We start from the raw sequence: 13,124 nt of genomic DNA, 5'->3' as shown, positions 1-13,124 counted from the left end.
GCCAGCAAGAACTTCAAATGGGTCGGTGGTCGCAAAAGCAGCCCTTCGACTCAAATGGATCCTTCATTGCGCGTGATGGGATGTAGGCAGAACTAAGATAATCAGTTGCAATTATTTTTATGTGTATGTATACTAATCTGATTAATATGCAATTAGTTATTCTATATAACCTGTTTGTGCTCAAGCTGTGGTATGCACGCTAGGTGGAACTATCCCCGTGCATCCAGCGCTGCAATAAAGAATGCCTGCTTTCTAAAACTCCAAAACGAGTCTTAAGAGAGTTTCTTCGACCTGCTTTTCGGTATCATGCGCACCTGCACAAGAGTTCATCACTTTACACTATAAATATCTGCAGCCAGCCCTCGAGCCCATTTAGCTCTCCTGTCTGCATGGTGGTGATCTGCCTTGAGCAGGGATGCAAAGTTACTCCTTGAGGCTGAGAGACCCCTTACCCAGCATCTGATACCTATAACAAGGCAAGTGACATTTTACATTAGGCCTAAAAGTACATTGTATGCTAGTGATGTTTATATATCCAGCTATATCTTAATTATTGGAAGTGTAGTAAGTAGTAGTGTTTGACCGCCATCTAAATTATCATTTAAATAATCATTTAAATCATTGTCAAATCAGTGTTTCACTACCATTCAATTATTGCTAAATCACCATTTGACTACCACTTCATTATTATTCAATCATCAATTAATCATCATTTGATCATCATTCAACCATTCATAAAACCCTTCTAGTTTACCCCACCACGATGACCTCTCTTAATAATTCACCTGCGACAGATGGTTTGGCACCTTCTGAAATCTGTCTAATTCTCTTGATACCTGTATTACACAACCATGTAAGTAACCTACCATAAGCATATCTGCTGTTGTACTGGTGGTAAGTTTGCGGTAACCTGTTATAGTATTTACCTACTTGTTTGCTGCTGTTATGGGTTGTTGCTATAGGATTGATTGTTTCTGTTACTGATTGCTGCCGTACTATCGATTGATACTGTGTTATTGATTGCTGGTAGTACTTTGTAATAGCCTGATATATATATATTCGCTTTATTAACCAAAGGCATTCTTGCTAGTGGCGATTTGTGTGGCATTTCTGGCGACCTGTAATGAAGTAGAGACAGTCAGAGGACAAAGCCCCCGAGCCCCCACGCATTAGGGAGCCCCGCGAACCCCCCCCCGGTCACACTCTGCGGATGCCCGCACACCGGGGGAAGCCCCTCGGTTGCGACAGCTCGTCGGCCTCGCCATCCCCACCGCCCCCCCCCCCCCCCAGCTCCGCGGCTCCGCCAAGCCTCACCTTGTAGACCACCGAGGTGAAGCGCGCCGGCATGAAGACCACGTTGCAGAGGCGGGCGGTGGGGCAGTGCTGGTCAATGCTCACCAGCAGCGCCACGTCCCCCAGCTTGCCTTGCCCCACAACTTCCACGGGCACCTTCAGCAGCACCTCGCTCTGCTCCTCGTGCACGCCGGGCAGCAGCACGAGGCGGTCGTAAGGGCCGGCGGCAGCCAGGGCGGCCCGGAGGCTGCTAAACTCACCCCCATCGCCGACGCAGAGCCGGCGCCGGCCTTTCCTCCTCCGGAAAAGGGAGAGGCAGTTGGAGGACTCCGGGTCCTGCGTGTTTTTGGTCCAGGTTTTGGAGGACAGGTAGTGCTGTTTGAAGGCCTCTCTCCAGGACCGCGGCTCCACGCCGGGCTGGTTGGGCCAGTTGGGGTGCCTGTGCTCCAGGCAGCCCAGGCAGAGCTGCCGCCAGCGCGTTTTGTCCAGGCTGAGGACGAGCTCGTACCAGGTCCTGCAGACCGAGCTGCAGCGGCCCAGGTCGGGGAGGCGCAGGTAGGATAAGATGAGCCGCCACAGCTCCGCCGGCAGGCCGCTGACCTCCATCGGCAACCTGCGAAGGACAGGACGCACGAGTCAGCGCCCGAGGAGCTCCTGGGGCGCGGAGGGGACGGCGAGGCTCAGCCAGGGCACGGACACCGTGTCGACGGGGACACGCGAGCCCCCGACGGACGTATCTCTCCAGGGACAGAGCCGTACGGAGCAGCAGGCCGGCACGCCTCAGGCGGAGACCACGGGATCTGGCCAAGCACCGTTCAGCGCACCCTACGGCCTGCTCCCTCCGCCATCGCCCCCCCCCCGCCCCGGCCTCCCTCCCTCCATCTCCTGCTAGCCCTGCCCACGGGCCAGCCGTCCCCAAACAAGCCGTTCTACGCTCTCTGCTCTTTCGGGGCAGTTAAAACCTCGTTCCTTAACCGCGGGGCTCAAAGACCGCGCAGGAACAAGCACATCCATCTGCCCCTGCCCGGCTTCTCCCTGCCACGCTCCGTCAGAACTCAGCAGCCGGCCGCCCCAGCAGCCACGACGCTTCCCTGCACCGGGCTGCCAGGCAAGGCAGCGGTTTGGGGGGGGGGGTGTGTGGGAAAGCCCCCCCCTCCAGCCCCAGCAGGACCCCCCGGCACTCAGAGAGGCAGAAGGAGCAGGCGGCTGAAACGTGCTGCCCGGGCGGCCGGCTGCAACGCCGCTCTGGACGAGTCACGGCCGGCAGCCGAGAAGGGCGAAGCTGAGGCCAAAGCTTCCCGGGAGAGCCACGACTTTCGGCAGAGCCGAGGGCAACCGCTCAAGCAGCACGCGGGCCTTTTTTTTTGGGGGGGGGGGCTTGGCAGAGGGTCCCTGGGAGAGCCATCTGCCAGCTCTCGCCCAGCAGCACGGAGCGAGGCCCCGGGAGCGAGGAGCCGCCGAGGTGGGGTGGGCGCAAGGTCAGAAGCCCCTCCGGGGAGTGAAAGGCACGGCTGGATGCGCGCGCTGCGCGACGCAGGGGTGCCGCGAGTTCGGCTTGGGTCGCGCTGCGAGGCGGCGGTGGCGCAGCCTGCGGGTCCTTGCATGGCTGCTAGCAGGAATAGGGGGGCTCGCAGGGCTGCGCCGCAAGCGAGAGAGGGCTGCGAGTCCCCAACGCCGGCCTGATGGTCCTGTCTGGGATGCAGGGCTCATTGGGAAAGGTGTGGAGCTTTCTCCAGAGGCCGAGTTCATCCTGCGGCCCAGCACCCGGGGACACCAGTGGGACCCTCTGAGCAGAAGAGGGATCGAGAAGAAGAAAGGATTCGTGACTGCTGGCAATGCACCACCAGCAAAGCAGTCACGGCTCGTAACGGACCCCAGACACCCGATCCCACCCCGGCATGAGGCTGCTGCTGCTGACGGCATGCAAGACCACGTCCCTCTGCTCCAGCTCCTGCCACCACCTGCCTAGCGTCGTTCGCTGCCACGTCCTGCCCTGCGAAACAGCGGCTGCCAGTGGCACGATGCCCCTCCTGACGGCAGGACCGCAGCCCCCACTTCCCACGCTGGCCCCCCACCCAGCACATGCAGCGGCGGACCAGCCTCCTAATGCCCCATGGGCTCGGCGACCTCCGACCACTCTCCACAAAGCACTAGACAAGCAGCTTAACTGTATAGGGAGATACCTCACAAAATTTGCCACTTGGTGTTTTAGAGTAGCGGTGTTATTATCAGTGACCGGAAAAAACAGTAATGCGAAATGGGGAGCTGCACCATCCATCAGCACTCTCCCTGAAGCAGCCCGCTTTGTCCATGTTGTCCAGCGCGCAGCAGCCAGAGATCAGTGCCCCGGTGTGGTCGGAGCCCTGCAGACAACACAAAAAAGCATGTACGTCCATGGGCTGGCTTCAGGTCAGCTGAGCGGCTGGGAGAGCCCTACACCAGGTGGTTCTGGCTTTGTCCCTGCCTACCCTACCACTGCCAGCTCATGCCCACTTGCCAGGAAACGCACTCCAGCAAGGACTGTGGTTACCCTCTAATGCCAGAGTTCATCTCTCGTATGATGCTGTTAAAAGCAATCAGGAACCCGGCTCCCTTCTTCTCTCAGGGATGCACACTGGCAAGGCCGGCAAGCGCTTAGTGCTTTGAACGATACTGACCAAATTTTACTTCTCCTCGCAGAGCGCTTGACTTCCAGCTATCCTGCAACTATCACAAGGTGCTCAAGAAAGCACAGACTTGCCTTGAAACTAAATTTCAAGTTAGTGCTAGGGTCCTACACAATATCTGGGTACCCAGTGGGGAATCCCCCACTTTAACTTTCCTAGAAGAAATTTAGATTTGCTGCCACACTCCCACAGCAGCAGCACTCCATGCAGTCTGCTGGGAAGGAAGGTCTTGTGACAGCGGTGCCGCGTCCCTCACGGCTACGGTCTGCGGGCTCGGCAGCTCTGCTGAGCCTCTCCCCTGGCATGACATCCCCAGCTTGGGCTTTGCGGCGCCACGGAAACCAGACACTGACACTGGAAGAGCGAGAGTTTTGAGCAGAACTTGCAGGGGGCACGACTTAGTCTCAAACGCTTTCAAGCAGGCAAACAGCTCAGCACTTTCTCTTTGCTGTTCCTCTCCCTTTTGCAGGCTTAGCATTATACGTTAATTTGCAACAAGCCTCACCATTAAACTTTGTGGTAGCAGTACAAACACTAAAATAAAAATGAGCCACTGTTATTTACTACCAGACGACTAAAACTGATCAAAGCCCACAACAAAGAAACAATAAAACCACAGGCTCTGTCGGTGCTTTCTATCCTCCAGCACCTCCCCAGCGAGAGGCGATACCGACGTCGAGCCCAGCCAAGAACCGAGGATGCCGCCTTTCTCAAAGGACACCGAGGAGGCCTCGATGACTGCTTCACGCCAGCCTCACGGCCGTCGGGGACCGAGCACCCAAGTCCCCGAGCCCCCCCGAGCCGCCCCAGCGCACAGCCCGCAGGCAGCCTGGGGTCAGACAGGTTGTTCTCTCCGGACGACGCTCCGCCGTGGAAAAACACCCGCGGTCCTCCGCTCAGGACCACCCCTCCGGGACGCGGCACCCGATCCTAAAAGCAGCTTCTCGCCTCCCGACAAACGGGTCCGCGGGGGTGGGCACAAACCCGGGGCAGCGCTGGCAGCGGAGAAGCTGGAGAAAGAAGAAGAAACCGGGCCACGAGTTCTGCCGAGCCTCCCTCCGCCGCGATCGGCGGCTTTTCCCTGCCCCGTTCACCGAGAGCTCCGCGGTTCCCGCAGCGGCGGGAGGCGGCGGGGTAGCCCTGCCCGGGGCAGCAGAGCCGCTCCCGCCGGGCAGAGCACGGTCCCACCGTCCCCTGCCCTTGCCGGACCTGGCGGCGCTCACGACTCGCGTGGGTACCGGGACTGGGCTGCGGCCCGGCCCTCTCCCGGTACTCCGCCGCCGCTCGGGTCGCGGATCCAACCGATGCCGCCGAGGTATCGGACGGCACCGGGCAGGAGGCGGCGCTCCAGCCCCGCGGCAGAGGCCGTAGCCCACGGGGGCGGTTGGCTGCGGGGGGGGGGGCGATCCCCGCAGATTTTCTCCGCCGGTCCAGCCGCCCGCCCGAGTCCGCCGCTCACCTCCGCTCCGCTCCGCTCCGCCGCGCCGGCGGGACCCGCGCCGCACGCCGGGGGAGGGGGGCGTGGCTCAGGGCGGCTGCCCCGCCCCCTCCCCGCTCGCGCCGGTGCCCCCGCGCCGCTGCCTGATGGGTTGGGGCGGGGCGGGGCCAGCGCCACCGCCCTTCCCCTGGGTCACGTGGAAGGGTAGTGGGGCTCTTCTCTTCGCTTCCACACACCCCGCCCCCTCTCCTTCCTCCGCCACTTAGCGTCAGCGTCTTGCGTCAGGCGGCGTGGGTGCGTCAGGCGCCGGCGCGCGTACGGCGGTCAGGCCGCTGAGGCCGGACCGGACCGGGCCGCACCGGAGCGGGCCGGGCCGGGCCGCGCCGCCCGCAGAGGTTCCTATTTCATCCCGCCGCCGCCATGGCAACGGTGGCAGGTGCGTCCTGAGGTGGGACACGCCGCCCGCCTCCCAGGCTCCGCTCCGGTTGGCTCGGCGGGGCCCGGCCCGGCGGCCCAGCGAGCGCGGTTCCACCGGCAGCGGGCCGCAACCATCGCCCCACCGGCCTGACCTTGAGTGCGAGCCCGGCTCGGCCCCGCCGCTGGGGCTGAGGGCCGCCGGGGAGCGGAGCAGCGCTCCCGGTCCGGGCGGGTGCCGGGCTGCCGGCCGCCGCGGCGGGGGCGGGTGTTTTCCCCAGCCGGTTCCCGGCCACGGCCTCCCCGATGGTGCCTCGCTGACTCGTGTTTGGTTGTTTGCTTTCAGGTCGCCTGGTGCCGTGCCCCGGAGGGGCTGCGATCGCTCCCGAGGGTCTCCGGCAGTCTGGCACCGCGGCTGGGCGGCCCTGCCAGCTTCACGGGGAACACTGAGGTCTTCCTTGGCGTCTCCAGGCCGGTGGGTTTGCCCGGGCGGCTGCACGAGTCTCGAACGTGCTGCGCATCCTTCGGGAAGTGCTCCGGTGCTTCCAGTGGGTTGGCGGTGGCGAGGAGCCACAGGCTGGTGAGCCCCGAGTTGGGAATCTGGTGTTTGTTACGGCGGTAGGTGATCGGCTGGGGAGACAAATGAACGAATCCGTAAACCTTCCATATTACCTGACACAGCTGCGTGTCTTCAGGATCTGGCTGATCATTTAGGGTGAATATTTCACGTTGTTGATGGTGAAAGAGTGTGAGTTTGTAGTGTTACTGTGATTTACTGATTGAATGAGCATTTAGTTCCCAAAGTTATCTTAAACTGTGATTGGGCCAGGAGGACTTTGTAGTTAGCACGCTCATTCCACAGCCATCAGGATGATGGGAAGCACCGCTGTCTCTTACCAGTATTACAAATACAGAAATATAATGCAATATCAGATAGCAAATGTCCTTTCTTTATTCTTTCCCTTGCATTTCTCAGACCTACTGGGTCACATGCCAGCATTTTGAAGGCCGTGGTCATTTAGACAGGTAAACAGGTTGAAATCCTTCTTTAGAAGCACTAGATGAGCATACCACAAGATGGTGGCGGTGGCAGGCACCTGACTTGGTATCAGGCCGGCACTTGGATCAGGGAACGCGATGTCAAAAAGGATCACATGTGCTCCCTTGCCCAGAGCGCTCCGAAATCGGCTCCTGGGTTGAAGGGAACTTCTGTGTATAAATGGGATGTTGCAGCAGCTTCAGGGGCTGGTATGTATAGGCAATGCCGTTGATCCAACACTTCTACTCTTTTTTGAGAACTGCTTCTTTTATGTTAAATTCAAACAAAGTGGCTGCTGTGCTTTAGTGCTTGTAGGTGGCACAGGCCTTACAGATTGTGTCTGAAAGCAAGGGTTCTGTCACTTGCAGAAGTGCCCTTGCACTTCTGTCACACTTCTGGGAGGACTTGCTGTGCCTGGCTCTTGCAAGTTCCCAACTCGGAAGCGTGATGTCTTCCTTACATGAGGATTGCTGTAGCCTTCAACGCTTCCCGACTGGACAGATACAACATTTACGGCAAAAGGAGCATGTAGCTTCTGAAACTGAACTAAAGGTGTCTTTTTTTTTTTTTTTTTTTTAATTGATTTTATTGTATTTCTCATGAGTTTTTTTTTAGGGAAAAATACAGTTTGGCCGCAGGCAGCTGTCACCCATATGAATGACACCATATATATGAATCATCTCCTTAACAGTATTGTCTCTGGTGAGACCCTTCCACACTGTGTTAGTTGAATTAGCATGACCCACTGTGCCCTGTCTAAGAGTGGCATATATATGGATGTGGCTTTTTTAGTATATGCAAGTAGAACTACAATAATCTGAATAATACACTAAACTGCTGCATATATGAAGTGGTGTGTAAGCCATCTCATATGAATCCCTGTCTCTGCTGTTAATTCTCATATTGACAGAAACACTTCATCTTTGTAAATTATTTAGATGACATTTTCACTTGCCAGACCTTAAAGGATTAAATAGGGGGAAAGCCAATCCAGGTATATACCTGTTTTGTTTTAAAAACAAATTGTATACTTGGTCAAAATAATCTGTCGGGTTGCTTTGAGCAATCCAGCTTGTTTCTGTACAGCCTCTGCCACGTGTCCTTCGCATAACAACCTATAGTGGCTGCACCTTGAGAAACACGCTCCTCATGCCAAGCAGGGGTATTAGCCCCAAATACCATTTTGAAATCATGGAAATCTCATGTGCGTTGCTGGCAGGGAGTATCTGAAGTTCACAAACCACCACCAGCCTCGCTTGGTTGGTACTGACTTAACTCAAGCTGTGCTGTAATGAAAGTTAGGATTCAGACCACCTGCAAAACCAGCTTTTTACAATTTTTGAATAAGCAACCCCATTTTAAATGATGAACAAGTGTTGCCTGGTAATGATTACTTCACTACTTCCCTGCTTTATTTGGTGGAACTGTCTCTCTTTGTGTCCTTCAGGACCTCGGATCTAGCCTAGCTCAAGGTCTGAACTTCTGCCAATATCCTACAAAGACAAAATAAAGCTTTAAGAAGCATTTTGAAGGAAAGCAGAAAATTTACTACATGTTGCTAGGAAGGACCTTAGTCTGCTGATTAACAGCAGACCTGAGAGTTATCTGCTTGGAGACAGTACTGGTATTTTTATGTAAATCAAACTACACAGAGAAAAGACATTTAAGGACCAAGAACAGACTTAGAAAGCCTCACAGACAGCCAAAGTCTAAAGAAAGGAGATCCTTTGAATAAGAGAAGAGAGTGGCAGGAAGTTTCAATGCTGTTTTCAAACAAGGAATGAGATAAATTTTCAAGACCAGCACAGCTGACCGGCAACGATGACAGCCACAAGTCAGATGTAGCCTGCACGAGAACCGTCAGTGTTGTAAAAATGTGACCCACACTAACTCACCTGAAATCCTAGCAAGAGCAGCTTGAATGTAAGGATCAGATACTGAATTAGGGATGTGTAAAAATCAAAATAAATCCAGTTTGCTTTTGCCTTATGAGATCTTAATAACACGGCTTTATTTCTCACCTAGCTTTATCTAAAAACTAAGCATGTTTAAAGGACAACCACTAGCATGCAAGATGTGAAAAGCTGTATTTCCTTACAGAAAAGGAAATATCTCAACATCTCCTCTTCTATTTGTGTCAGTTAGCCCCAGCTTTTACTGTAGCTTTTCTGAAAGACCCAACTGATGTAGAACTATCAGTCTCAAAGGACAAGGCATGCTGTGTGGAAACAACATCCATTTATCTGAGTGAATGCTAAAGACCATGCACCCCCACATTTTATTTAGCTCTTTTGACGCACATGCCTAATTGCTTCTCTACAGTTTTCTTGGGGTGGTTTTGGTTTGGGTTTAGTTTTGGGTTTGGTTTTTTTTTTTTCCTGCTTTGAGAATCTGAGTGAAGGGAGGCTGCAATATTGTCCACAGGACTAAGAAGGGTCTTGAGTTCACATGGTGCAGTCCTTCCTTAGAAACCCAACCGAGCTAAAAATTAATTGATTAAAAGGGAAACATCCTGAGGAGCGGCAATGATTTAAAAAAAAACCCTAAATACTGTGAGGTTTTTAGGTTGAATTGCACAAGCATTCGACTCAACTTGTCCTAGGATCTTGTTATATGATCCTGTATTTAAGAGTCAAACTTTGGTTTGGAATGGTTCTATGCAATTGTAGTTGGGTGGAATTGAAATTGGGGACGGAAGTAGTTGTTGTGATAGACGGGTGGGCATGGGTTTAGTGTACAGGATTTGTGGCTTCCTGTGACGTAACTGCCTAGAATAGTCTCCCTATGTTCTGACAGATGCCCATATGCCAACCACTCTAACACGACTCACACTTCGTAGACCAAGGCCCGTAAATCCCATCAGCGATGGGGGTAGCACCAATCTCCTGAAACGTATTATAAGAAGGGAAAAAAAGGTTGCGTGGGGCCACGAAACTGCAGGAGCATTGGAGAGAGGTATGATAACTTTAAGAGAAAGCACTCTGCAGAGCCCCCCGCGTCCAGGGGTGAGGGGAGGGGAGAGGAGAGGAAGATGCTCCAGGCAGCCGGAGCAGAGTTTCCCCCTAGCTGAGGCCCGTGTGTGGAAACCTGGTTGAGCGGCCTTGTCCCCCTGCAGCCCAGGGTAGTTGCCACGGTGCAGCGAGATATCCACCTGCACCCTGGGAGGACACCCACGCGCCGTAGCAGGGGGTATGCCCAAGATGGAGGCTGTGTACCGCCGGGCCCCCTTGGAAGCCCCCGTCTGGAAGCAGGTCCTCCTGGCAGAGCTTGTCCGCCCCGTGTGAGATAGAGCCCACGGGCTGTGATCATGAGGTTTTTGTCTGGAGGAACTGTACCCCACGCTGGACTTGCACTTGAGCGGCGTCTGAAGGATGAGGACCCTGGAAGGGAGTAGCGGCAGGGCTGGGAGGGGGAACAGGTACGTCGGAAGTAAATCTGCCGAGAACGGGAATCTGGGGCCGTGGGAGGGAAGAAGAGATTGGCGGGGCCACAGGAGAATACATATGGAGAGAGAGGGGGGTTGGGTGAGGGAAGCGATGGGGGCGAGGGGGTGGGACTAGGAAGGGGCGTGGAAAGGGGCGCGGCGAGGGGGGGATCTGGAGATGAAGCTGGGATCCGTGAGTCCCATGGAAAGGACATGCTGGAGCAGTCGTTAAGAACTGCAGCCCGGTGGGATGAGGCCCACATTGGAGAAGTTCGTGGAGGACTGTCTCCCATGGGAGGGACCCCACGCTGGAGCAGGGGAAGAGTGTGATGAGTCCTGCCCCTGAGGAGGATGAAGCAACAGAGACAACATGTGATGAACTGATCGTAAGCTCCATTCCCCATCCCCCTGTGGGGGGTAGGTAAAGAATCTGGGAGTGAAGCTGTGCCTGGGAAGAAGGGAGGGGTGGAGGGAAGGTGTTCTGAGATTTGGTTTTATTTCTCATTACCGTACTCTGGTTGACTGGCAATAAATTAAGTTAATTTTCCCCAAGTCGAGCCTGTTTTGCCGGTGACGGTAATTGGCTGAATGATCTCTCCCTGTCCTTATCTCGACCCACAAGCCCTTTGTTATATTTTCTCTCCCCCGTGCAGCTGAGGAAGGGAGTGATAGAGCAGCTTTGGTGTGCACCTGGCATCACGACAGCAACTATGGCAATTACTCTTACAATTCAAAATACCAGCCATATCCATACAAACATTTGAGCTTGCTACAGTCTCGGACTTGCACTTCAAACATAAATCACACGCTACTCGTTACGCTCTGATTTATTGCGTTCAAGGCCAGTTAAAACAGGTGATAATACCTTAACACTCTTCCCCTCCCATAAACTGCAGCTCCTCCATCAACAAAACCACCTGCCAGCATTATATACCACCACTTTCAGATTCCTCCTCTTCCCCTTTCCTGCCTTTCCCCTCCTCCCAGTACCAAAGAGAAGGAAAATGGCACAAAGCAAAGAGCAGCCTAAATGGCACAAAGCAAAGAGCAGCCTAAATGGCTTCACAAAACCCACTCTCTCCAAGAAAGTGCATAACACAATCTTATCATGCTGTCATAAGAAAAGCATCTATGGTAAGACAAAATATTCCTTCTGACCTACCTGATATTATTTACACAGTCTTCATGAGCTTCAGAGAGAGTTTTGATGTGCTTTGAAGATATTGGGTCAAAAAGCAGTACTTCCGTCTGTTCACAAGCAACAGTCAACACTGACCTGCAGGGGAGTAGAGCAAAGCAGAAACATTTGTATTCGGTAAAAGAAATACCTGTGCGTATCCAGCTAACCTCCATTCCCTATCCTCACAAGAAACACAGCTTCACCATTACTTAGCTTGGCTTTCTGTTTACACTGCACAGAATCTGCAGCAGTGTTTATATTTTTTTATTACCTTCTAGCAGATGCCTATTCTCAAGCACTAATACACAAAACACGTTGAAGAAAATAGCATGTTGTTTTATTCTGGAGAAGTTAACTTCTCTAACTTCTTTTTGAGAGACCATGACCCTTCTCCTGCCTGGCTGCTGGCATAATTAATGCACAGCTGGTGCATTTGCTGGACAAACCACATGATCTTTTAATTCACTTTTTTTTTTAACATGCAAGGTGGTTGTTTTATAACAGCTATGCACCTCATAGATTCAATGATGGCATTATTTAAATCACCCAGTTAAGTGTATTTACATCAGTGGGTTTTTTATAAGTTACGTGAGGGTGATTTGTCCCATCACTGCAGTGCAGTGCATGAACTCAGTGGTTCCTAGCTGGGAAAAAAGAAGAATCAAGCTCTGGCATGAAACCTGCTGCTTTGTTCACGTCAGGATTATTTGCTTAATGTTTCAGGAGAGAGGGAAAAAAAAAAAAAGACAACAGTACCCAAGAGTAAGTGCAAAGGCATCTACTCTGAAATTGTACTGCAGATTTCCCATATGACTGTGCCCATGTCATGATATCCCTATGTCCATTCACTGGCAACACTTTTTGAGGGGTTCTGAGACACTGTAGCTTGCTTTTCAGGGTGTGAGATGACCAGCTGAAGAGCTCTGTAAAATGCAAGGGTCTGACAGAGGCTGTACTGAGAAAGGAATCGCAGCCTGCACTGCGTGCTGGCAGCCTGCTCACATGTGTGAACCAACCAGCCACGAGCTACCTTTGGATAACCTACACTCTGTCACTGCATTAACCCTCACTAAAGAGGACAACATATGATAACAACCTGCCCCAATCTCCCTTCCTTATCAATGACAATATTCCCTTAAGACCTTTACAGATGTTACCCCAGCTACACCACCACTTCATAACAGGCAGCCAGTGCAGAAGTGCAACCACCAACTTCTTCAGAGTAAAGACATACTGTTTCCTCATCTCCTTCCATAACACTGACTTCAATGGCTATTTAGTTTGGCACCAACTCAAAAGCAGCATAAAGATGACATTCAGACAGCGTATTCAGTAGCAGAATTTTTAAACCAAATTCTAAAGGATAGCACCCTTCCCCAATAATCCAACTACTCAAGCAGCTCTGCTGACTGCCTGCATTTTTCTACATCAGAATAGCGTGAAGCCAGTAAATGCTAAAGGCAGAAATAAGACTGATTCAAAGGTTTATTTACAATACGCAGCCTTTCTGCAACTAAGTCATTTTTTCACTAAAGCCTTACAATATAAAGTTTCAATTTAAAAGTTTTACTTTTTAAAATAGCAAGGCGTCAGAGGATTGGTATCGGACATCACATGCTATTAACTACAAAGAAAAAGAGTTCTCTGACAAAAGGTGTTGTTTTCTAAAT

The 13,124-nt window shown here is 52.9% G+C and overlaps 5 protein-coding genes across 14 annotated transcripts in view; 2 read left to right on the top strand and 3 right to left on the bottom strand.

The window, feature by feature from the left end:
• The window catches only part of FBXO10 (F-box protein 10), a 25,841-nt gene extending 20,599 nt beyond the window's left edge, over nt 1–5,242 (bottom strand). For 4 of the 5 annotated variants that reach the window (XR_005931615.1, XM_030004411.2, XM_041121004.1 and 1 more), the window contains exons 1-2: nt 5,168–5,242; nt 1,315–1,904 (exon numbers count right to left, since the gene is read on the bottom strand). Coding sequence is in view for 4 of the 5 variants with exons in the window: in XM_030004411.2 (XP_029860271.1) it covers nt 1,315–1,899 (585 nt within the window). In the remaining variant the exon portion in view is untranslated. Of the gene's footprint in view, nt 1–1,314; nt 1,905–3,475; nt 3,721–5,167 lie in introns of those variants that run through there. The other variant, XM_030004412.1, reaches the window with a different exon arrangement.
• Nucleotides 3,718–5,949, bottom strand: LOC121232669 (U1 small nuclear ribonucleoprotein C-like). The gene is made up of 4 exons (XM_041120833.1): nt 5,826–5,949; nt 5,169–5,484; nt 4,884–4,969; nt 3,718–4,313 (listed from the first exon to the last, which is right to left on the bottom strand). The coding sequence occupies exons 1-4, from the start codon at nt 5,947–5,949 to the stop codon at nt 4,126–4,128; spliced, it is 714 nt and encodes a 237-aa protein (XP_040976767.1). The 3' UTR covers nt 3,718–4,125.
• The window catches only part of SLC25A51 (solute carrier family 25 member 51), a 9,828-nt gene continuing 2,475 nt past the window's right edge, over nt 5,772–13,124 (top strand). Inside the window, exons 1-2 of one of the 5 annotated variants that reach the window (XM_030004419.2) lie at nt 5,772–5,833; nt 6,158–6,391. The gene's annotated coding sequence lies outside the window, so the exon portion shown is untranslated. Of the gene's footprint in view, nt 5,834–6,149; nt 6,527–13,124 lie in introns of those variants that run through there. The other 4 variants (XM_030004418.1, XM_030004415.2, XM_030004417.1 and 1 more) reach the window with 4 other exon arrangements.
• Nucleotides 6,154–13,124, bottom strand: part of DCAF10 (DDB1 and CUL4 associated factor 10) — a 12,891-nt gene continuing 5,920 nt past the window's right edge. The window contains exons 2-5 of the mRNA XM_030004420.2: nt 11,437–11,550; nt 10,488–10,616; nt 10,029–10,230; nt 6,154–6,441 (exon numbers count right to left, since the gene is read on the bottom strand). Coding sequence (XP_029860280.2) covers nt 6,154–6,441; nt 10,029–10,230; nt 10,488–10,616; nt 11,437–11,550 — 733 coding nt within the window. The remainder of the gene's footprint in view (nt 6,442–10,028; nt 10,231–10,487; nt 10,617–11,436; nt 11,551–13,124) is intronic.
• Nucleotides 8,069–13,124, top strand: part of TRMT10B (tRNA methyltransferase 10B) — a 25,933-nt gene continuing 20,877 nt past the window's right edge. The window contains exon 1 of one of the 2 annotated variants that reach the window (XM_041120698.1): nt 8,069–8,072. The gene's annotated coding sequence lies outside the window, so the exon portion shown is untranslated. Of the gene's footprint in view, nt 8,073–10,234; nt 10,241–13,124 lie in introns of those variants that run through there. The other variant, XM_030003839.2, reaches the window with a different exon arrangement.

This window comes from Aquila chrysaetos, chromosome Z (genome assembly GCF_900496995.4).
Source record: "Aquila chrysaetos chrysaetos chromosome Z, bAquChr1.4, whole genome shotgun sequence".
Lineage (NCBI taxonomy): Eukaryota > Metazoa > Chordata > Aves > Accipitriformes > Accipitridae > Aquila > Aquila chrysaetos.
Note: the sequence above shows the minus strand (reverse complement) of the source record. Positions and strands in the feature narration are given on the sequence as shown.

Excerpts from the sequence above, each read along its gene's own strand:
- LOC121232669 (XM_041120833.1), bottom strand. The coding sequence starts at position 5,949 with ATGGTTGCGGCCCGCTGCCGGTGGAACCGCGCTCGCTGGGCCGCCGGG. Across the intron at positions 5,485-5,825 it reads CTCAGGACGCACCTGCCACC|CCACGCCCCCCTCCCCCGGC; the intron begins GTTGCCATGGCG and ends AGCCGCCCTGAG. Across the intron at positions 4,314-4,883 it reads GAAGCTGCTTTTAGGATCGG|TGTCAGTGTCTGGTTTCCGT; the intron begins GTGCCGCGTCCC and ends TCGCTCTTCCAG.